At 35.6% G+C, this 25,514-nt stretch overlaps 1 protein-coding gene across 1 annotated transcript; it reads right to left on the bottom strand.

The window, feature by feature from the left end:
• Positions 1–3,261: 3,261 nt before the first annotated feature.
• On the bottom strand, positions 3,262–24,987 carry MYCT1 (MYC target 1). The gene is made up of 2 exons (XM_046668895.1): positions 24,789–24,987; positions 3,262–5,823 (listed from the first exon to the last, which is right to left on the bottom strand). Exons 1-2 carry the CDS (start codon positions 24,985–24,987, stop codon positions 5,312–5,314), a joined length of 711 nt encoding a protein of 236 aa, XP_046524851.1. The 3' UTR covers positions 3,262–5,311.
• Between the last annotated feature and the right edge of the window lie 527 nt (positions 24,988–25,514).

Below are 25,514 nucleotides of genomic sequence, written 5' to 3' on the forward strand. Positions count from 1 at the left end.
TTTAAAAATTAAACTTCCAAAATTAAAAAAAAATCTCATCTCCCACTATCCAAAATCACTTAGAAAAATTATTCCCATGTAAATATTTTTAAATATTTATCTATTTTTTATTGCATGCTTTTATTTCATTTAAATATTTACATTTTTATCCATTTTGAACTTATTTTAAGACAAATGAGAAAGAGATATTTCTTTCTGGCCATACTGTTTTCTCCAAAACAGTCACAAAATAATCATTTTTTTCTCACTTATGAGAAGTTCCGCCCTCATCATAACTAATTTGCCACATATGCCTGGTTCTATTTCTCTATTGTTTATTCTGTTAAGTTGGTTTGTACATTACTTTCCTTGATTTTTTTGTTTGCATTTTTAAAAAATTATTTTAACCTTAAGAATATTTTGGTATCTAGGAGGCCAAGTCCCTCTCATTGTTCCTTTTTCTCAGAATTTTGAGGACTTTGTTTCTTATCTTTTATTTCCACATGACTTTTTATCTTCATCTAAGTTAAGAAACAAATATATATACAAAAACAAAACAAAACATAATCCCCTTGGGTAAGATTTTGACTGAAATAATGCTGAATGTATAAGTTAACTTAGGAATAAAGTATCTTGAAATATTCAGCCTTCTTATCCATAAATAAGGCATGCCCTCCACATATATTCAAAAATTCTTTTACATCCTTCACTATGATTATAGTTTGTTTTATGAAGACGTTTCTGGTGCTTTGTTACATGCTACCTAAGACTCAAGATAACTTATATCCTCATTGGAGTTACATTCTTTAATATTGTAAAGTAATACCCTTTATCCTTTTTACCATGTTTCATCTCAAATTCAACTTTTTCTGATGTTGATAATAGGTATAGTCTAATACCCCTTTGTTAACCCTTTTACTTTCAACTTTTCTGAATCACTTCATTTTAGTCAAGATTTACAATTGATTTACAGTTGGAATTTTTTGATCCAATAGAATTTTGTTGTTTTGTGTGTATCTCATTTGTGTTTAGTTTCATAAAGAATGTCATTGATTTCATTTTAAATCTGATGGCTTATCTTTTGCTTTCACTTTTTACTTTTTACTCTATTTCTCTTGTTTTCTACCATTTTCTATATCATCTATTCTTTGTCTACATGCCTATTTTCGTAAGATAGATACACTCTATTTAATTTTACTAGCAGTTGCTAATATGCTTTCTAATAATATGCTTATACCATATTTCTCAATTTATGCTTCAGAAATAAAGCAGTGTCTGTTAAATACTTGTTTCGTTAGAAAGCTTTTTGGCAAGTTCTTGTAATCTAATCCAATTTGGTTTATATAAAAATGGGAATTTTCTAGAAAGCTATTGTGGTATCTAGTGGAATCCAAGAAAGATTCCATTACACATGCCATAGAAAGGAGAAGAATGTACACAGCCAGACTTCCGGAGCTACAGGGACTAAGAATTTCGAAGCCATTGGCACTTCCATTTTTTTCTATTTCTCTCTGTGGATCAGTTTAATTTCTTTGTTACTATATATCAGAAAAGAGCTTTAAAATTTCACTTCTTATGGTTTTAGCCATCCGAGAGATATTGGCCTGAATCTCTCAGGACGCCTCCCATCAAATTTTTTGCAAAGGGCCACCAGATTTGCTTGATCAGATACCTTCTCCTAGATCAATCAATGAGGTTACGTTTGATGCAGTGATTGCTCCTGCCATAATCAGGTAAGTAGATAGCCAGGGGAGGGAATGTGGTTTTTGGCATAGCAGGGATTATGGCAGGCAAAATAGTACGTCCTGTACTATCAAGCTATATAAGATAAGGAAACTATCCCTCTTTTGCTCCCATCACCCAGTAACTAATTAATTTTGCAAATTTATGGCTTTATTTTTTCCCCATTGTGTGATCAACACTTTTTGTTACATTATATAAAGGAAGAGAAGAGATGCATAACATGTAGAGAGATGCATAACATAAGAGAGAGAGAAGGAGACTTGGCATTTGGATCCGTGATTGTAGTTTGTTTCATCTGCTTCCAAAGCCTGGCTGCCTTCCTGTTGGGATTTCCTTGAGATACTCCTCTAATCATCTGATATCTAAAAACCAGCTCAGAAGGATCACTGTTTAAAGCTAATACAGGGAAAGCTCTACCCAGATCTGCTATGTTCCCAATTACAGTGTGGTGGAATCTCTTGTGTCCTTACATCTTTACTTGGGGTCCTTTTGTTCTTCTGCAGAGCACCTGAGATGGAGGGCAGAATGTGTAGGTTTGAATATTCAGTATGCCAAGTGGCTAGAGAGTGGGAGTCTGAAGTCTGAGTCTTGACGCTGCAGTTTCTCCATTAATTTGTGGAATTTCCCTCAACTGGCCAATTCTATCATGTTGGGAGATTCTCCTGCGTGTGTGGTAGATCTAACTTGGATTTCAGCTCAGTTCACTCCTAATGTTTAGCCAGCTACTTTGATGATAGGACATTCATATTAGAGGGAGATTCCTTAACTTCTGAAACTTTTTGTATGTACATATGTCTGTATATATATGTGTGTGGCTTATGGTTTTACTGTAAGACTATATATGCATTCCTAAAAGAACTCAGGCTCTACAAAATCAAGCAGTAAAATTAACACTGCTTATAGATAAAATAAGATTAGGGGCAAACTTCTCAAAAAACCTAAAAGATCTATGGAACTTTGTAACTAGAGAACTAACAAAAAAATAACAATCCTAATGATAATGTTGGTGCAGTTAAATTTCTAAACAGCATTTGCACATAGCATCAGAATGGGTCAATTGATTATAGCCTTAAGCATGAACCTTATGCTTCCTCATTCAGGATGTAGTCTTGGAGGACAAGTGGTGTAGATCTGCGCCTGGGAACTGAACCCGGGTCACTAAAAGGGGAGTGCTCCAATCTTAACCACTAGGCCATGGGGCCGGCCCCCTCTCTAGTTTTAATATCACTTTTATTTAAATGTTTGTTATCTAGAAAAGTTAATTAAATAATTCTGGAATTATTTATCTAGTGAGATAAGAATCTAAACGTTTAAAATAAATCACTTGCTTATCTTCCATTTGCATTAATTATTTGAAAAATTCTGTTCAATTTATTTATTACATTACCCTTTTTCTATTAGATATTTTAATATAAAATAGGGCTTATGTCTCAGTAATAGTTTATAGAGAATGGTCTAGATTGGGTTAAAATACCAAAGTAAAAAGGAGATACTCACAGGTTATTCAATAAATAAACCATGAATCAAAATAGACATCAGTTTAATTTTATTTCATAATCAACAAAGCATTTCAAATAAAAGAAATACAACTTTAAAAAGTCTCCAGTTTCTGCTTTAATTTCACATTTCGTACATTGTGCAATATTTACAAGATATTGATTTTGATTGTTTTATAACTTGAGGAGGGGGAGGCAATGATTCTGCCAGGTGGTCGAATATTCCAGAGGATTTCTGCTCTCCCTTTCCTAATCTGAGAGGTATAAAGCAGTTTTCACTCCTAATATAAATTCTAGATAAAAATCATAGCTGACTTCTCATGTTAAACATTCAGGATGACATACAGCAAAACATAGCGTTGTTATTAAATTAAGTTAATGCTCTCTTGAAATCTCATGTGGCTATATGACAATCTCTAAATTTGATAAAAACCAACTTACAACAAATTGGTTATCCTGTGAGCTTTTTTTTTTTTTTGCTTTCTTCCTCCTATCTTCCTTTCTTTCTTCCTGTTTTCCTTCGTTCGTTCCTTCCTTCCTTTCTTTCTTTTTTTCTTTCCTACTTTCTTTTTGGTATATTGCATTAGAGAGTACTATCTACAGACATGATTAGGAATAATTGTCCTTGAGGAATAATGGAAGATATAAGCTAAAAAAAATAATAAAGAAAATGTTATACGGCATCTCTTATTATGTAAAAATTATTACATTTTTGAGCCATATACAGACACTATTAGCTGTGATCACTGCACTGCAGAAACTAAAATGAGAGTACATTTTTCTTCACTGAAAATCCCAGTGTTCAGAGAAACAAACAGACAGCAACATAAGCTAAATGTTCACTATATCAGAAACGAATCACAGGCTTTTTGAGTAATACTCCAGTGAGCTCATGTCCTTAAAAGAAATGTGGCGGCCACAGGCATCTGGCCACTGAAGCTCTCGGGTACCCACATTTGAGGATGTACCTTCCTTTAAGAGGGTGGCCAACTATGGAAGTGGACGTCTGAGATAACTGCACAAAGGACCAATGGCATGGTTTAATCATTGTACAAAACTCTTCAGAGCATCTGAGGTTGAAATTCACAGGGAAGCAAACAGGGATAATGCCTGACGAGTCAATCCAGGAGGGAGAATTCTTCACGGTGGTAACATCCCTTTTGATGATGGCAGACTTTCTCTCCACTGACCCTTACTTATTTGTCTGTGAAGTGACATGAGAAGGTCCCTAGATAAAGTATGTTCCCAGTTGATAGATTTAAATCTAAGAAATAAAACTTATCCTTTAAGAAAAACATAAGGTCAGTGTTAAAGTTTGTTTTTAGGTCAAATCATTGGATTTGTTGTTGTTGCTTTTCTGACAACATAACACAACAGCAAAGAAAAGTTAAATCATCATGTTAGTAAATCAAGGGATTTTTCCTCAATGATGTGGATAACTGTTCTTGGGAAAAACAGACAAGGATCCTAGCTAGGAAAAAGAAATGTGTCAAATTGAAGCATCCTAAAATACTCATAGAGTTCAGTTTCTTTTGCTTGATTCTCACACTTCTCATAAATGAGCAAAATCGAAGAACTTTAGAATCTTCAATGTTCTATCATTTTGAGTGCATATAATTCATTAAAATTCCAAGTTTGTAAATCATTCACTTGTCATTCTAAAGAAATTAAAATTCTTTAGGATAAAGATTTTTTTTAAAGTGACACAGTGATTTTTTTCCCCCTTTAATCACTTTGAAAGTGAGGATTTTAAATCACAAATATCTAAAGGTTTTATTTTAATCTAAAGTATATACACTGTATCACACCTGATTCTTAGATTAGGATCACTCTTTAATAATCCTCATGTTGAATACAAAATACATAAATATATAACTACTCGAAAAAAATATTACTTTTTGTGAGACACAAGGAAAAAAACATGTTTAAGAAAAGGTGTTTTCTACAGTAATGTCCAACTTGGATGAGTATATTTCAGCTTGGAAACTCAATAGTTGTTTAGGCCATGTCCTCCAAATTCTGTTTAGCCTATTTGTGATTTCCTTTCCATAAAAGACAAGAAAAGAAACAAATTAAAACCCAAAGCACCCCACTCAGGAATCTGGGAATGCCTTTATGATGGACTCATAGGCAGGCGGGGGTGGTGTTGAAAGGCCAATTCGAAGACTGTTACTGGACCAGTGGAAATCAGGACGGCTCAGACTGTGGGATGTGTTGATGGTGGGGGAGGTATTGGAAGAAGGGAGAGTCATCAGCTGACTGTCGGTTTCCACAGGAAGTGGTGGGCTTTGCAGAAAGGGATGGAAAGTTGAAGCCCTGAAGCTTGATTTTCTTGGAAAGGAATTTGCTTGTTCCAGGGAAGCTTGTCGCTGGAAAGTGAGACTGGCCAGGCTGAGGTTGCTCCGACGTTCACAGCCACTGTGGCGGTAAAATCCAGTTCTGTTGAGGCCATGGGTGTAAGAAGACCTAGGCCGCCGGCTTGAGCTCCACTGTGAGATGGAGGCGCTGGCCCTTCTTCGAGACAAACAGACAAACAGAGCCCAAATCATCCCTCCAAGGACGAGTCCAATTGCCATGGACACTGTGAAGGACATTATAAGATCCTCTGAAACAAACAAACAAAAGAAACAAATATGCAATTTTATTTGTACATAGGTGTTCAACTAAAAACACAGGGCAGAGTACAAATAGTAACTATGGAATACATGATTAATTTAAACAATTTTCAATTAGGGATAAAGAAGATGGTGCTAGGTGGCTGTGAATAAATGGAAGCTGACATGCTTCTATTTATTAAAGCAAAATAATATAAAATATCATGTTTAGCTGTAGCATTCCACATTGCCTTTGCTACTTTATCACCTTTCAGAAATAAGTAACAAAAACAGTCTCTGTTTTAAAAAGGCTATTCTTTAGCTCATGAATTTTTTATAGAGTTGCATATAAAGTCCAAAGATTGTTTCATTTTGAATTACTGTAATAACCAATGTGCCAAAAATTGACAAAGAATTTCATAGTCACATCAGCTTTGCCTTTTCCTCTGTCTGCTTTCATCAACCTTCCTGACGTCTCCCACCTGCAGGCTGCACGATGTCTCACTTCCTGAGCTCATTCTGAGACTGGAAGTGCTAGGCTAGGACCATCTGGTGGACTGACTGATTTATGTCATATTTGCTGAACTCCTGGACTGTCACCTGTATCTCTGACTCATTGATAACATGACCTGTGCAGATGACTGGGCTCTTTCTTGGTCCCCAAGTTCCAGTTAATGCCGTTATCATAGTTTGTTGTGATGATAAAATTCCTGTCCCCTGAATCCCCACAGAATCTCTGCCATACATCAGTCTCCTTCAGTTCACAGAACTTGTATTTGTTCAGATTTTCTGTCCTGGGAGAGGGTGGGTGGTGCCTTCCCCAGATGGAAATTCTACCTTATTGTTTCTTCTTGGGAACTAAAAACATATTCTTGGATGCAGTTAGGTAGCAAAACCCCTGCTTCGAATGGAAAGACACTCTAGATAGTAGAAGACCCCTCCAGCCTTACACCCACCACATTTCCCCACCCTCCACTCCATGATCTACCCACAAGCCATATTGATTTTCTCATTATGCCAAAACCTGTTTCTCTCTCAAACTCTGTGCCTTTCCACATATTTTCCGTCATAACTGGGTACAATTTTTAAGTTCTTGTCTGGAAAACTCATTCTTCAAGATCCATTTCAAGTACCACCTTTGGGATAAAGACTTCCAAATTTCATAAACAAGAATCCATTACTGTTAAGTGGAGAGGTAAGCTATCTTATATAATTGCTTATTTTAAGATTCTGTGTTGAGAGAACTATGGACTGGAAACTAGCTAATTGGTGTTGTGAGGCCAGGAAGAAAAAGACGGGGGGCTGCCAAAGCTTTGAAGTTCCTCCCATCAAGAGGAAGAGTCTGTTTCCCAACCCCCTGAATCTGAGCTGGCTTCACGACTTGCTTTGACCAATATGATGCGATGGAAATGAAGCTGTGCAGGTACAAACCTAAGCGTTTAGAGGCCTTTCAGCTTCTATCCCTGATGCTCTTGGGATCCCTGCAGTTGCCAGCATACAAACACACCCAGGCCAGCCTGCTGGATGATGAGAGACATACGACCCAGTTACAGCCCTGGCCAAAAGCCTACTAACCTCCAAACATATGAACAGGATCATCCTCGATAAATCAGATACTAGTCAATCCAAAACTGACTGTGACATATGAGAGAAGACCAGCAGAATATCCATCAAGCTGATCTTGGCCCAAATTGCCTACTCACAGAATTGTGAACTCAGTAAATGATTGTTTTAAGCCACTATGTTTTGGGGTAGATTGTTACACAGCAAAAGCTAATAGATTCAGGGTTCCAAACTCAGCTCTGCTCCTACCATATTGTACGATTTTTAAGAAATTTGTTTAGGCTCACTGATTTTACTTTTTTAAATGAAGGAGTTAGATTTTACGATTACAAAGGTTGTTTTCAGTTTATTGTTGTAATCTATGACAATACATAGAAAATCATAATGCAGATATAAAAAATGAGACCAATGTTAATAAATATATAAGAATAATCATTGCTCCTTAACTTTATATATATTTTAGTATCCTTCCACCTTATATTGTCACATTTATCTCCTGTGGAAAGACTATATTTGTGTGTCCTACTTTCACAATTATCTTCTCAAATGCTTATATCAAAATCCTCTAAAACAATTGCTTATATCTAAACAATAAATTCTTTATAATAGGAAGATGACTTCTGAATTACGAGATGATTTAGGACAGCTCTGCTAGACCAAGCATTGTTCTTCCAAAATGTGTCTTATAAAAATAATACTGAGTCATAGCCTTAAAATGCAACCTTTAGAGACAGGGATTTCAGAGAGTTAGGCTCTATCCGGAAAAAGGAAATAAATACAGTCAGAACCTAAAATTAGCCTTATTGGTAATATAGTAAAATTCCAAATCAATTTGTCACTATCAGTGCTCCAAATATTTGGAACCCAAAAAAGGAGTTATAGGAATTCTGGGTTGCCCTGCCAATGGCAGTCATGTAAATCTGAACTTCCCAACGTTACTTCCAAAAACCAATAGAGAACAACAAGACGAACAAATACAACAATACAAAACCCATGTCTTCAATGAGAAGACACAGAACATCCAAACTTCAAGTTACCTAGAAATTGAACAATGATAAAACAGATTCCAATAAATTTTCCCTCATGCTTCTACCACGAGCTTTCATGGAGAAGAAGGGAAATTCTGGAAAAACTGAAAATAATGAAGAGATGTTCTGGTCCATGAGCACATTGACTATAGAAAAGGGACTTAAAGTGCAGAGAAGAATGTGAGGAGGCAGACTTGGAAAGTAATCTCTCCTGAGGAAGAAGAGGGTAAAGCATCCTGTCACAAAAGAGCACATCTTGGATGATTCCATTTACATGAAATGTCCAGAACAGGCAAAACTATGGAGATAGAAGATTAGTGATTGTCTAGGGATGGGGGTGGGAGGGATGGAATGGGAGAGACTGCTGGTGGATACAGGTTCTTTTTGAAGGACAAAGTTTCTCAAATTAGATTGTGATGATGGTCACATAACTCTGACTAGAGCACAAACCATTTAATTGTACCCTTTAAGGGGTGAATTACATGGCATGTGAATTATATCTCAATAAAGCCATTAAAAAAAATAAAGAAAAGGAGAGGTGATTTTTGGAAACCACACAATGAAGGAGAAAAGAGGCAAGACTGAGGGGAAAATTTAAGATCTTTCAAAACAAAAGAAAATTTTTAAAAAGCCAAAGGACACACAATCCCTCCCCCAACTTTTCTCTTTAAAGACAAAAGTCAGCCAATAAAATCACCGTACTTTGCTACACTGAGGAAAGGAAAAATGCAGAATGAATCCTGGGATTCTGGCATGGGCCAGCAAGGGTGGATACTAGTGTCATTCATCCAAACAGGCAAGAAATGTGGGACTGGGGATAAAGTTGATTTTAGGAAGACGTTGAGTTTGTGGGCCCCTGAGATAGTCATTTGGAATTCAAGCTTAAATAGATACGGAGCTTAAAAGAGAAGCAAAGTTGAGAAGTTACAAAAGAGTTTCAACCACTTATAACAAGCACTTAAACAGAAATAAAAGAGTGTGTTTATAGAAGTTAATTGAGGGTAGACTCCCAGGAAAATCAGAATTTAATAGGTGACTGAAATAAACAACAAGGAAACAAGGACTAATGATTGGGAAGCTAAGTGCAGAGGACATTTCCTCTGGTGTTAAAAAAGTTATTGATGGAGAAGGCTATCTCTGTATCATATTTTTATTTTTGGTGAAATTGATCACTCACAAAATAAGAACAAGCTATATAATCTAAAAAAATATTTATTATTTCAAACTCATCGAAGACCTAAGGTCTCAAAGAAACATAAAGAATTAAAATTTGAGAAATGCCAAGTTCTCTTAGGAGAGACAGAAATCATGGATATGTTCATTTTCAGCAAAGCAGCAAGGAGAAGAGGAAACTACCATAGACATGTTAGGAAGAAAGCAAGCGAACTTTTGAGGATTTTTCAAGGATGAATGTACGCTGGTGTAAGAGTTCAGAAAACCTAAGGGTCCCATACATGGGGAATCCACACTATCTGCCAACTCCTTAACACAGGCCTTTCCTGAGTGCACACCAGAAAGACTGTTGGCCAGGCAGAACTGAGAGACGCTTCCAAGGGACAAGTGGCCGCAGCCTGTTGTCGTCTGAGGGCAGAGCAGAACTGAGGGAAACCCTCCCACACTCCAGACCTCATCCCAATGATGAGATGGCAGCAGGCTGTGACTAGAGATGGGGCTGGATAGCTGAGAGAGGCCCCTCCAAGGCACACACACGTGGAACCTGCTTAATTATGATGGCAGGAAGGAGAACTGAGAGAGGAAAGGAGGACTAATTAGGGAGTCTTGGAAGACAAGAAAGATTCCTAGCTCTGAATCAAAGTGAGAAGAGAATTGTAGGTAGAAGTCATTAGCAGTCAGATGCCCCAGAGATTTTATCTATTTATTTGTTGAACATACTGCTGCTAGATACCAAGGAGTGCTAAGTATTGAGACAGCAGGGAAGAAAATGAGACCTCAGCCCTGGAGGAGTTTATATTCTAGATGACCTCAACTAAGGTAAGAAAGATGTCCTTTAAGCCACCAAGCAATGGATGGGTCATTGGCCACTTGGCTCAAACTCCTTATTTTACTGATATTGAAACAGAGGCCAAGGTTTATGTGGTAAAACTAACACTTGATTTATTAATAATTTATATTGACAACTAGCACTGGTCAGGGGGCTGTTGCTTACACTCATGTATGACACATAATGAGACGACAAATACTCACATTAGCACAGTATGTGCCCTTTCTTTTGTGTGTAAACTTTTGTGACCTCTAGGGTGTGATTGAGAATTCTAAATATCTCAGGATATAAGCAGGTATCACAGACGAAGTTGAAGAGATATATTCACCTTATTGTTCAGTTGAGTGCACATACCATGAAAATGACTTCCTAACCATAAAGTCAGTCAAATATCTACTTTAGAAACCATAGCACTAAATCTTATGCCCTTGCCTATATGTGCAGAATTTTTCAAATAATTACAAATGATAATAACAACATAAGAATCTCTAAGACTTGCTGAAGTATGTGGTAAAAAGTTTATCTATCTTGCTAAGCTCCCTTAAATCCAAACTGCAAAAATAAGTATAGAAATGGTCATTATAATACAGTCTGTTCCAGAATGTTCTTCTGTAAGGATTCTTTTGTTTAACTATATTTAATGGTTTTTCTGACCCAAACTGTAGAATCCAGAAAATATATAATGGAAACAGCATCTATTGGCCATACAGCCTTAGTTGTTCATATACGTAATTCCATTCTGGCAGGCTTTTGCAATAAATTTCAGGATCCTTTTTTAAAAACCTAATATAGGGGCCTGCCCCGTGGCCGAGTGGTTAAGTTTGTGCACTCCGCTTTGGCAGCTGAGGGTTTCACTGGTTCAGATCCTGGGCGTGGACATGGCACCACTCATCAGGCCATGTTGAGGTGGTGTCCCACATGCCACAACTAGAAGGACCCACAACTAAAATATACAACTATGTACTGGGGGGATTTGGGGAGAAAAAGCAGAAAAAAAAAAAAGATTGGCAACAGTTGTTAGCTCAGGTGCCAATCTTTAAAAAAAAAGTTAAAAAAAATAAAAAATTAAATAAAAACCTAATATAGGGACTGGCTTCGTGGTAAAGCGGTTAGGTGCATGCGCTCCCCTTCTGTGGCCTGGGGGTTTGTGTGTTTGGATCCTGGATGCGGACCTAGCACTGCTCATCAAGGCACACTATGGCAGCATCCCACATAAAACGGAGAAAGATTGGCACAGATGTTAGCTCAGGGCCAATCTTCCTGAAAAAAAAAAAAAGAAATCTAATATAAAATAAAATCTATCTGAAAAATACATGGCACAGATATTCCTTTTTTGAGAACTGTTCGCCTCCTTATTTCTCAGCAGTCTAAGAGGAGGAAAAATGAGCCATAATTTTACTTCATATAATTACAATATAATGCAATAATGAGACCAAAGGGTTACTTTTTAAAAATGCAGATCTCCCTTTGAAGGGAAAAGGAACAAACTCAAACATTAGTAGGGTATGCCATATAAATTAAGTATTGTTATCTTAATTTGTAACATGCGTCTATACAACTAGCAAGGGGCTGGCATATACATCCTCAGTGAATGAAAACTGTTATTACTAACAATTGTATTGCCTACCCAAGTCGTTTGCCTCTTCTTGGCCTAACAATAACAGCCAGTATAATGCCTTTCACTTCTGAGATTCTAATATTGAATCTGGTTTTCAGTAAATCTAATCAACACCTCAAGTTCTGTCCACTGGTATTAAAATTTAGTAGAGGTCACCATCTAGTGGCCTTGAACTGAATCGTTCCAATATCTCAGAAGTAATTTTATCAGTGTCAACAGAGTGGAACATTGATCAATTCACAAAACCCTTTGCAGTTATAAGAATCATAAGCTCAGCTATTACCAAAGTAGGTCATGCTGTTCTGGATACCCTAGAGTATATAGGAGGATGGTTCAGGCAATAAAAAAGATTTTGGCAAAAAGTTTTTTAGAAAGGATAATATCTAGGACACAGAAAAGTTGATTAATTACAATAATTTAAACAAAGCGTAAGTATTTTCTGCATCTATCTTATCTGCCAGAAAATCCCATACAGTCTGTTTTCGCAATATATCCAGAATTCAGCTCCTCACTCTCTACTCTGCTACCTCCCTCGTCCAAGTGCCCATCACCTCTGAGCTGGAATGTTGCAATCGCCTTCTGTGTGGTCGTCCTGCTTCTATCCTTGCTCCGCTCCTGCCAACAACACTCTTCTCAATGAAACTTTGAAAATGTAAGTCAAGTCACATAACTCTTCTGTTCTAAACCCTTCATTTCCCCCAGAGTAAAAGCAAATTCCTAAAAATGGCCTTAAAGTTCCAACTTGCTCTGTTCCCAGTTAACTGTGCTCCCCTCTACTCTTCCTCTGGCTCGTTCAGCTCCATCCGTGCTGCCATCTTTGCCATTCCTTAAACACAGTAGATGTGACCCTGACTTAGGGCCTTGCGCTGGTTGTAACCTATTTCCCCAGCTATCTGCATGGTTAACTTCAGGTTTTTGCTCATATGTCACCTTCATTTAGGCCTACCCTGACCACCCTGTTTAAAATTACATCCTGTCCCACCTCTGATGCTTAATAGGCACTCTTGGTTTTTTTTTTTTTTCTCTCTCCATATTACTGGACACTAGACTCTTCAATTTATACTCTTAAAAAAATTAGATGAGATACATAGGTATCACAGGCCATAAGAGTCATCACATTTGAAAGATAGAGTAACCTGTATCTAGAATGGTTAGAAAAACCTTCATGAAAGAAATGAGATTTGAGATGCCTTTTTGTGTATAGGTGTGGGACAAAGAACCAAAAGCCTGGGGGATTTGGAGGTAGTTTTGACCAAAGGCATAAAGCATAAGCCATATTCTGAATATACTCGGCCAACAGTATTGTTTGAGTAGAAGGTAAATTCAATTATGTTCAGAAGGAAGAGGGTAGTATACCCCTTTCTGTATATGATGGACTTGCTTATGGCAAACCACTGACAACAAGACAACATACAGATTTTTAAAAATCTGTTTGAAGCCGCAAGAGACCTACCCAAACTGCTAACTTGAGGGAGCAAATTCCAGTAGAAAAGAAAATCTCATGCCACAATAATCTGTAAAGAGAGGCAAAAATTCTGAGTAGACTTCTGTGAAACCTCAGTAGGCTTGGAAAACAAAAATTGGAGCTCAGGGGCTACCAGGGAAGATGGACTCTGGCAAACATTCCAGATGAGTAGGGCCCTTGAAGAGCCACTACCTAACGCCAAGAGCAAACAGGTAAAAGAGCAGACCTCACAAAGATAGAAATACAGGTACATATCAGATTATTCTCAGATCGTATTAAGGTAGTCTGCACCTAACTAACTCCAGAAGGATAACTAATCCTTTCTAGAGAAAAATAACCTTACTCAGAGTCTTAAATTGTTTCTACAATGCCCAAAACAATATTGGGCATAAATAACAAATTAAAAGGTATACCAAGAGACAGGACCAAATGAACAAAAACCAAGAGTGTGGGCTGGCCCAGTGGCATGCTCCACTTTTGGGGTCTGGGGTTTGTCGGTTTTGATCCTGGGTGCAGACCTACTCACTGCTCATGAAGCCATGCTGTGGCAGCGTCCCACATAGAAGAACTAGAAGGACTCACAACTAGGATAGACAACTATGTACTGAAGTTTTGGGGAGAAAAAAATTTTTTAAAAGAGGAAGATTGGCAACAGATGTTAGCTTAGGGCCAATCTACCTAAAAGAAAAAAAAAAAAAACAAGAGAGTAAATATATAATGGAAAAAAATCCATGAATTATCAAGATATTACAGTTATCAGACACAAATATTAAAATAACTGTTAATTAATATGTTAAGGAAAATAAATAAGAAATTGGAAAATTTCAGCAGAGAATGGGAACCTATAAAAAATCAAATAAAAATATCTGATGAAAATTAGAAGCTATTTTAACTGCATTATATGAAAAATGAGAAATATCAAAACATGTGAAATGCACCTAAAGCTATGTTTAGGGGAAAATGTACAGCTTTAGAGCCATACATTTAAAAAGAAGACAGGCTGAAAAATCAATGATATGAGCTTCCATATCAAAAAGCTAGCAAAAGACAACTAAATCAAATATAAGTAGAATATGGTAAATAATTAAGAGAAAGCAGAATTTAATGACGCAGAAAAAAAGCAAGAAGAAGAGAAATAAAGAGAGGGAATTATCAAAGCCAAATGTGATTTCCATGAAAAAAATAATAAGAAAATGATTAACTACCAATAGGAATGACCAAGATGGGAAGGGGGAGGGAGGAGGCAGGGAGAGAGAGGGAATGAATTATCAATATCAGGAATAAAAAAGGTGACATTAGTACAGGCTATATAGGCAGTGGAAACATGAAGACAGGATTCCAAGCAAGTTTTTGTGGACTGACCCTTCCAGGTGTAATGACTATAAACATTGGAAACAACCCCGTCCCTCCCCCTCAAAAGAATCCTACTTACAGGCACTGAAGAATGACCAAATGTAGGCAGCTACTAGAGAGAAGTTGACACGTGGAAGAAAAGAATACTAAGCACTAGGTGAGTTTCCCAGTTTTTAAAACCTCTAGCCTGAGGACAGTTTCCAGTCTGAATTATGTGGGGCAGTTAAAACCTCAACTGAAAACCTTCAATATTTCCAGTCTGAAGAAACAAAGAACAATGATTGTGGCAACCAGAGCTGCTAGAAGGTGAGAGAAAAAAAATCCTCGAAAAGAGAAGCTAGAGAGGAGGACGCCCAAAATTTTATTTATAAGCATTTCCCATATCTATGGCTGACTCCTGAATCACAGTGCATATTCCAAACAGCACATGTAGAAAAAAAACTAACTAAGCTAAACTGAGATTTGAATGGCCTTCCAGGAGACAGGCTTTATAGGTTTTGTAGTTTGAATTGAATGAAAACAAACTGGAAAAAAAAAACCCCAACTCTTTACAGTAATAGAATCCAAAACTCATTTAAAATGTCCAGGATACAATATGAAATTACTTAACATATGAAGAAACAGAAAAATATAACCCATTCTCAAGAAAAAAAAAATAGTCAACAAAGACAGACTCTAAGATGACCCAGAAGTTGGAATTAGCAAAGATTTCAAAACAACTTATATATCTATGTTAAATAATGTAAAGGAAAATGTTCATAATGAGTGAAAAGGTAGGAAATGTCAGCAGGAAAAATATAAAATCTAAGAAAGAACCAAATGGAACTGAAAATAATATCAAAACTAAAAAAATTCACTCAATGAGTTTAATAGAAAAATTAAGATGGCAGAAAAAAGAGTCAGTAAACTTAAAGATAAATTAACAGAAATTACACAATTTGAAAAATGAAGAAGAAATACTTGGTAGTTGTTACCAACACAACAGAGCCTCAGGGACTCATGGACAATATAAAAATATTTAATATATGTGCAATTATAGTACCAGAAGCAAAGGAAAGAGAATGGAGCTGAAAACTATTTGAAAAAATAAGGAGAAAAATTTCAAAATTTGTTAAAGAAATTAACTTATAGATTTTCCTTAGCAGTAGCAAGCAGAAAATATATAAAGAGCTATGCACAGGTGCATCATAATCAAATAACTGAAGATCAAAGATGAAAAACTGAAAACAACAAAATCAAAAAATAATAATGATAATGGAATATTAAATTCAGGAAAACAATTATTTGAATAACTACTGACCTCTAATAAGAAACAGTGATATTTCAAAGCGATTAAAAATCAGTCGACCCATGGGGCTGGCCCCGTGGCCGAGTGGTTAAGCTCGCGCGCTCCTCTGCAGGCGGCCCAGTGTTTCGTCGGTTCGAATCCTGGGCGCGGACATGGCACTGCTCGTCAGACCACGCTGAGGCAGCGTCCCACATGCCACAACTAGAGGAACCCACAACGAAGAATACACAACTATGTACCGGGGGGCTTTGGGGAGAAAAAGGAAAAAAATAAAATCTTAAAAAAAAAAAAAAAATCAGTCGACCCAGAAGTCTATATCCAGCAAAAATGTCCTTTAAGAATAATGGTAAGGTAAATATTCTTTCAGGTGAAGGAGAACTCTAATTCATCACCAGCAGATCTACACTGAAAGATAAGCTAAAGAAAATCCTCAGGCTGAAGGAAAGTGATATCAGATAAAAAATTTGAATCTTTAGGAAGAAATAAAGACCATCAGAAATAATATTAAGGGGCCAGCCCCATGGCTGAGTGGTTAAGTTCGCGCACTCTGGGGCAGGTGGCCCAGTGTTTCGGCATCAGTTCGAATCCTGGGCGTGGACATGCCCCCCTCATCAAGCCACGCTGAGGTGGCATCCCACATGCCACAACTAGAAGGACCCACAACTAAGAATATACAACTATGTACCAGGGGGCTTTGGGGAGAAAAAGGAAAAAAGTTAAAATCTTAAAAAAAAAAAGAAAGAATATTAGGGTAAATATGAAAGACTATTTTCTCTTAATTTCTTTAAAATACAAATTGCTATTTTAAAAAATTAAAATATTCTCTTATGAGCTTTGTAATTTATGTAGAGATATATATATAATGTTTATAATACAAAGGACAGAGGATAGGGTATAAACAAACCTATTAGCTTGATTTTTTGTTATAAAAAATCCTAAGGATTCTAAAATACAACAGCAAGATGAATTAAGCAAATTTTCAGAATATAAGGCTGATGTATAAAAATATTTTATATACCAGTGCAAATAATTGGAAAATACAATATTGCAATAGTATGATTAAACATGGACTACCTAGGATTATTATTATTTTTCTTTTACAAAAAGCATGTACAATCTCTGTGCTAAAAACTTGAAAACCTTACAGGAAGAAATTAAAGAAGGCCTAAATAAATGGAGCGATATACTATGTTCCTGGATTGTAAGACAATATCATTAAGATGTCAACACTCTTTAAATCTACTTATAGATTCAACTTAATTCCAATACACAGGCTTTTTGTATAATTTGATAAATGATTATAAATTTTATAGGAAAATACAAGGACCAAGAAAAATCAGTGTAACCCTGACAACAAAGAACAAAGTTGAAGAACTTACCTAACTTCAAGACTTACTATAAAAATCAACAAATAGAATGAAATGGAACATAGTCCAGCAATAATAGGCTTATATTCATATGGTCATTATATTTATATTGTACCTTGGTTTTCAACAAAGGCACCAAAGCAATACAATGCAGAAAGTCTTTTCGACAAGTTGTGCTGGAAGAGCTGGATATTGACATGAGAGAAACCCCTCAACTTCTACACTATATACAAAATTTTAACTTGAGATGAATAACCATAGATCCTAAACACAAAAGCTAAATTTTAAAATCTGAAAGTCCTTAGAGGAAAACACAGAATAATATGTAAATGACTTCTGGGTACACAAAGGTATCTTAGTTCCCAGAAAGCAACACTCACACTCACACACACACACACACACACAAAGATATGGTATCTAGATAGATGAATGGATTAGAATTCTTCTTTTAAAATCTGCTCAGCAGAAGACACAAAGAAAATAAATAAGCAAACCACAGACAGGTAAAAAAACATTTACAAATAAGTATCTGACAACAGACTGGTAACCAGAATATATGAAAGAATTTTCCACTCAATAATAAAAATACGAAAAAAAGAAAAAAGAAAAGAAAAAATAGGCCAAAAATCTGAACTGACACCACCAAAATATCTATTTAAAGGCCAATAAGCACGAGAGGAAATGTTCAGCATCAGAAATCAGCAAACTTTTGTTCCGTAAAGGTCCAGGTAGCAAATATTTTAGACTTTTCAGGTCAAATGTTATGGAAACAACTCTGCCATTGTAGCACAAAACAGCCATAAACACATAAACAAATACTCCAATAAGACCTGATGTATAAAGATAGGTGGTGGATCATACTTAGCCCGTGGACCATAATTTGCCAATCTCTGCTCATCATCATTAGCTATCAGGGAAATGCAAAGAAAAACTACAATAAGATACAACTAAATACTGATCGGAATTGTTAAAATTAAAAGAATTGAGAATAAAAAACTGGAGACAAGGATAGAAAGCAAATGGAAGCCTCATATATTGTTGGAAGAAGTATTAAACCGTACAATCACTTTGGAAAAAGGTCTGACAGCTTCTTACAAAACTGAATGTACATTAACCCTATGACCCAACTTCCACTTCTAGGAAGTTACCCAAGAATAATGAAAACATGCATTAACAAAAAACTTTTACAAAAATGACCACTGCAGTTTTATTCTTAATAGCCAAATTGTTCATAAGCCGAGGTGTCCATCAATATGAACATGGATAAATAACTTGAGATATATAATGAATACTACTCAGCAATATAAAAAACTACTGACACACAAGAGCATGAAGAGATATTAAAAATCTTATGTGAGGGAAAGAGGTCTTGCCTAAAAGAGTAAACACTGTATGATTTCAGTTATATGAAGTTCTGGAAAAGGCAACACTAATCTACTCTAGAAAAAAATCAAAATAGTGGTTTCCTCCTTGTAGACGGGGATTGACTATGAAGGGGCATTAGGGAATTTTTTAGGTTGGTGGCAACATTCTATATCTTGATTAAGGTTTGGGTTATTCAGATGTGTATGTATTTGTCAAAATTCAGCCAATATTCAGTTATGATCTATGCATTTCATTTTTGTTCATTTTTCATTTCATTGTACATACATTTAACCTTAAAAGGAAAAAAAAACTATTAAAAATATTGAATTCCTGTTAATGACATACATGCTGAAGTAATTGGGGAGAGGTGTACTGATATCTTCAATTTACTTTGAAATATAAACTAATAAGTTGTTGGGTAAAATGAGTATTGTAAAAGTGTTGATAGAATCCAGGTTGTAGTGTATGGGTATTCACTGTAAAATTCTTTAAACGTTTCTGTATATTTGAACATTTTCAGAATAAAATGTTAGAAAACATATAAGACATATCATGAACAACTTTAAGGCAATATGTTTGGAAATTTAATTCAAAGGGACAAATTTCTAAAAAACACAAACTATCATAAGTAATAGAAGAATCCATAGAAAATCTAAGGAGTCTACCGTTGTTAAAGATATTGACTTTGTCATTTAAAACCTTCCTATTAAAAATATTATAGATAATTACACTGGTGAGTTTTTCTAAACATTAAACAATAAACAATGCCACTCTTACACAAGCTTTTCCAGATAATAGAAAAATAGGAAACACTTCCCACCTTGTTGTAGGAGACCTAACATTAATACCAAAACCTGACAAGGCTGTCACAAGAAAAGACTATTACAGGCAAATTTCTCTCATGAATGTAGATGCAGGATTTCTAAGTCAGGGACCTACCAAAAAGTATAGCCATCTAGGTTCCACCTTATACCTTCTGAATTATAATCTCTGAGCATGGATCCCTGTGAGAGATGAATTTTAAAATTCTCTCTACATAATTTGGAGGCAGCGGTTTTAAAGACAAGCATTTGTAAACATTTGTTTTTAAGACTTTCAAGGTAACAGAGAGAAGAGAGATAATTAGTAGGCTGTTAATATGCAATGATGCATAGATGTCCAAGAGTATCTAAAATACACATTAAAAATATGCATTTGAAATACCGTCAGTATTTGTTTACTATTCAGGAAGATGGAAGATAGAGAACATTGTTGAGGTGCATGTCCAGCCCATAAACTCATTCCCTCCTTAAATTCTCTGGGAATGTCCTACTTCCATCTGTAGGGGTAGAGCCCTAAGAGTCATATTTTTCTACAGCATAAGGAATAAAATTTTCAGCTAAAAACCAAAATTTTCTCCCTTTGACACCACTTGACCCCCAGCACATCAATTCACAACCATCTGTCTCTTTAGTTGGAGAGGATTAGGACTATTAGCAAAGATGCACAGAAAAAGAAAAAGTTGATGCTTAGAATTACTAATAGGATTATTAAAGCATGTAGAATAGCCTTGAAAACTTGTTGTTTTACTGCAATCGTTAGATGCTTTGAGAGAGACAAGAATATTTCATTTTTTTGTTTGTTGCACTTTCAAAATGCTAAGAGCCTAAAGGACTCAAGAACATATTTTTTTACCATAAAGAACAGTATTGGGAAAAATAAACCATGGCTTATGAGTCACGTCCTTGTCAACTTGTCAAAATACCATAGACTGGGTGGCTCAAACAACAGACTTTTATTTCTCACAGTTCTGGGGGCTAGAAAGTCCAAGATCAAGGTGTCAGCATGGTCAAGTTCTGGTGAGAGCCCACTTCCTAGTTTGCAGATGACCACCTCCTAGCTATGACTTCACATGGGCTTTCTTCAATGCATGTCTGTAGAGAGAAGGAGAGAGCAATCGCTCTTCACTTTCTTATAAAGCCACTAATCCCACATGGGGGCCCACCCTAATGACCTAATCCAACCCTAATTACCTCCCAAAGGTCCCATCTCCAAATACCATCACATTGAGGGTTAGGGCTTCAACGTATGAATTTTGGGGATGGTAGACATAAACCTTCAGTCCATAACAAGTCAGAAGCAGTGTAAAGAAGAGAAGATTTGGATAGAGAAGGAAAACAGCTATAAAGTATGTGACCAGGAAGGGTTTTGGAAAAGGGACCATCACTCCATCTCTGCCTGTGGTGAGCTACACATTGATTTAGGGAATCCTAGAGAAATTGGTATCCATTCCCAGCTTCCTGGGGTCCAGATGGGGAAGATGACAAGCCCCTCTGAGAAATCCTGGGTGCCTGAAAGGCAGAATAGGAATCGAGAGGGGTGGACATTTGTACATCCAGATCCAGGGCCCTGATACACAGCCCAACCTCAAGAGGCTCCTGCAGCTCCAGGGACAGCATTCAACATTGTTCTATGCCACTGAGACAGATGGAAAACTACCTCAATAAGGACCCATAGACCAGAGAGGATATAAAGAAAATAAAAATCATGCCATTAGCAAATGTTGCATAGACCATATGATCCTGATTTTATGATAAGTGTCTTCAGCAATGGAGGCAAGGAAGAGAAAAGTCAATGCCCCAAAAGCATTCAAGAAATACACATCAGTAGATGTCAGCAGAGACCAGAATTTGATCAAGAACCAAAGACCCTCTCCTTCCAATACCGTTGATAGTGTATAACCCCCACCTCCACTTCATCCCCTTTCCAACCTTGAGAAAAGCCCTAGGGAAGACAAGTGTGGGGAGACATGAAGTCACTAAATTGAAAATTGTTAGGTTAAATCAGATCAAACTTCTACAGTGATATTCAAAACTTTACACAAATCTGCCTCAAGCTATTCACTTCTCCACCAATATGGCTTGTGTGTTTTTACTTCTGCATATTTGCTGATAACATTTCTCCTGAACTTCCTGAAATTGGCCAACTTATTTATATCACTAACACATTGTTTAACATATAATGGGTGGTCAGTCAATGCTTCTGAGTAAACTAATGAACTAGATAGATGAATGAATGAGTTAGTAAGTTAATGTAAGAAAAATGAATGACTGAAATGTCCTTCCTAGAATTCTCTCATTTGAGCCTTATCTGACTTATAGGCAGAGGTAAAGCCTCATTTTCTTCTAAGAAGGATTTAGGGACCATTTCTGAAATATTTTTTTAAACTCATAACAATCATTGCCAATTTGCCATATATTACCTCGTATTATTCCATAATAATATAAGCAAATATTTGCATATGTATGACACATAATCTCCTCCAAGAGTGTAATCTTGAGAACACACATTACAGTTTTGGTGAGGATTAAATGAAGTGAATAAACGTAATCTCCTAAACCAATAACTTTCCTAACTTTTCACAATGCTAGTCAAATGAGAAGAAAATGCATGGTAGGGCATGAAGTATAAACAAAACTAAGTCTTCTTTAGGAGTCTGAGTAGCAAGAGGATAACCAAGTTCAATGATACACACTTGCCTACTATTTCATTAAAACAAGGCACAGCCAGCTTTCACTGGTTCTGTTTCCTGCTGGTTTCGTGGGGAATGTTTACAGAGAATGAAAATGCATTAGAGAAAGCAAAAGGGAGAAATGCAAGGTGGTGGTCTTCAGCTGTATTGTCACTCTCAGACCAATTTTATTGCCTACCCTTGCATTAATTCCTTCAATGCTTGAACAACACTTAGTAAGTTTTAATGGGTGATTACCATGAAAATGCAAATTATCTGTATCGATAATAACCTGATATCATTATGTTGTTTTTCAGCCTTCATTAAGGTAAGCAGGAAAATTATATTTGGAAAACAACTTTTTATACAGCTTAAGTGTGTTAAGTCTGGAAAATTTATTTGGTTCAATGTACAAATTTTGCTTTTCTAAGCTGTGCTCTGAATTCAAAATGCTGAGTAGACAATTGATTTTGGAAGCAATAGACAATGTATTGCATTGCACTTTACTGGATTTTCAAAATAATATTTTTGTGGAGTCAGTGATCAAAATAGACATCAATTTAGATGCAAAAAAGAAATGAAAATAAAAAAGATTGACATTAATATTTTAGGAAGTTTTTACATTTTATATATTTACATGTACATTTTTGCATTTTATACTTAATATTTTACCCCAGGAGAAATAATGTGATCTTTCATATATTTTCCCCAAATCACTGAAGTATTATCTGCTCAACGTATTTACATTGGTTTTGTTAGTGCTTATCAATGTAACACTCCCCTTCCTGGTTTTCGTTATTTCCATCTATTTTCCATTGTATTCACAAACTACGACAAAGAAACATGGGGAACTATCCTTGAAACAATAAGTTTGAATTCCTTCTCAGGCACAGATTTCTGTATTTAAAAAAAACAATATTTTTCGAATTGGTAAATAGACTTCAAGTAAACATTTTCTTATTAATTCAGGTTTATTTTAGGATTATCACCCATTGTTAGTTAGTGGATAATGATTTCTTTTTAAGTGAACCTAAAATTTAATTTTGAAGTCTGAAAAAAATAGATCTGACTTTTACAGATTAATTTTTGCAGTAAGAATTACTTTGCTTTTGAATAATTTATACAGTTTCTTATTTTTGTAATGATGAATTTAGTGTAAATACAGTCTAGCTATTTTTCAGCATGCATTTGGCACATTCACTTTCTCTCTAAATGAGGACAGCAAATAGTATTGTAACAAACATAAATAATTAAGACTCCCACAAATTCAAATAAGGACGAACTTATTACCAAAGCCATTCTTTAGAATATGCAAGCATAATTTACTTTCTTCTTAATTTTTTTCATAATCATATCAAGATGTTCCCTAATATCCCTCATTTTCAGGTTTGAAGCAAACATAGATGGTTGATGGTAAAAAGGAATTAATTCCTTTCATGCAAATTTCTGTGATGGTGGACAACCAGGTAAGTCAGCTCTGCTGCTGACTTCATCTGATAGTTCCCAGAACCTCCCATTGATCACAAGTAAAAGTCTGAAATAGTTCTCTGAGAGGATTAAAGACTATTCTGGTGTAATAAATAGGGCCATTGATCCGTTCATAAACTCCATTTAAAGTAAACTGCTTTAAAGGTTTTTTTCTGAGTTTAACTCAAATTTCCCCCTTTATTTTTAAAATTTCTCTGAACCCAAGAATACAGTCAATTTTACATCTTAGCCCTTCTTCCCTGTTCATCTAGCCTAAAACGACTGGTAGTTTTGCCTCAGCTCCATCCACTTGTTGTTGCTTGACTAGCAGCTGTGTCTGAACTCAGCCTAAAAGGACTTTTGTATTGTTCCTTCACTCCCCTGTGACGGACTTTCTTTGTAATGTTATATGTGATGTTATTTCCACTTAACTTTTTCTATTATGGTTTTTCCCACTAATTTCATAATACGATTAATTATTTTATCTATGTCGTCACACTTCTTAAGTACAGATTTGTTATTTTGTTTCACTTTGGAAATTAAAGAGTATAACATTGACAATGTAAGTTAAAATAAGATCTATAGAAATTCTTGGTTTCGTTAAATAAAATACATAATCTATAACTGTAAGACAAATAAAAGTTAATTTTCCAACAAAATCCACATTGTCATATTCCAAAGAGCAATTACTTCCTCCTTCTGTTCTCATTTTTGTTCTCGTTATTTTTTAATTATATTTTGTAACATCAGCCAAAGTCTGCACTTGTTGCCCATATTCCTCTCGAATGTCTTCACACCCACCTGAAAAACGTTTTATTTGAACAAAGTTTTTGTAATAAATCTATGAAAACTTTAAGTAATCAGTACAATAAATAAATATCTCAGAGATTTCCGATGTTTTCATAAATCATGCAGTACATTTCTCTGCATCCTAATTTTAAATTAAAAACAGTTAAAGAAAATATCTTACCCCAAAAGTTTTCTGGCCATGAAATGTCTAAACTTGTTGTGTTATTAGCCATAATATCCGCAAGAAATAGAAGAGAGAGAAGGAAAAAAGAAAAACAGAAAAGCCAGTCTGTCCAAAAGAAGCACTTTGATTCTGTGTCTTTGTGGTTAGTGAGAGAAAAATAATTTTCACACAACCCCTCATATACTTGTGTTTGCATAAAAGGAAATAAGTATATCATGTTTCCTGCTTTTATACTCAAATTAGCAACTGTTTTTCTTATCTTGAAATTCCACATGGTTCCTGAGACACGAAACAATTTCCTTCTCGTCATTTCCTCAGCTAAATTCCTAAATACCCTCCTCTCGGCCACCTCCAAATCGCTTTTGGGATAAAAGCTCTTTTCTTGTTCTTTCCCCATCTCCTACACACACGTAGGAAGAAGATTCCAAACTCTCAGCTATGGCACTTTGGGTTGAATTTATATAGGACAGAGAAATAGACTGCTTTCCAATGTTTGAAAATTATATTTATATAGTAAGTTACGGGGAAACTAATATTTCTTCAGAAATATATATTCCATTCAAGTACAATTAGTTTTATCTAATACCTATTTCTTTATAAATCTCAGTGACTTATTAAAATTCTTAAGTCTCTTGCTCTATTTGGTATATTAATTTTGAAAATTTATATTTCTTTCTAAAGAAAGAGTATATTTCATTCATTTCATAAATATTTATCTAAAAT

Source organism: Equus quagga, chromosome 8 (assembly GCF_021613505.1).
Source record: "Equus quagga isolate Etosha38 chromosome 8, UCLA_HA_Equagga_1.0, whole genome shotgun sequence".
Lineage (NCBI taxonomy): Eukaryota > Metazoa > Chordata > Mammalia > Perissodactyla > Equidae > Equus > Equus quagga.

Excerpts from the sequence above, each read along its gene's own strand:
- MYCT1 (XM_046668895.1), bottom strand. The coding sequence starts at position 24,987 with ATGCAAACACAAGTATATGAGGGGTTGTGTGAAAATTATTTTTCTCTC. Across the intron at positions 5,824-24,788 it reads ATGGCCAGAAAACTTTTGGG|AGGATCTTATAATGTCCTTC; the intron begins GTAAGATATTTT and ends TGTTTGTTTCAG.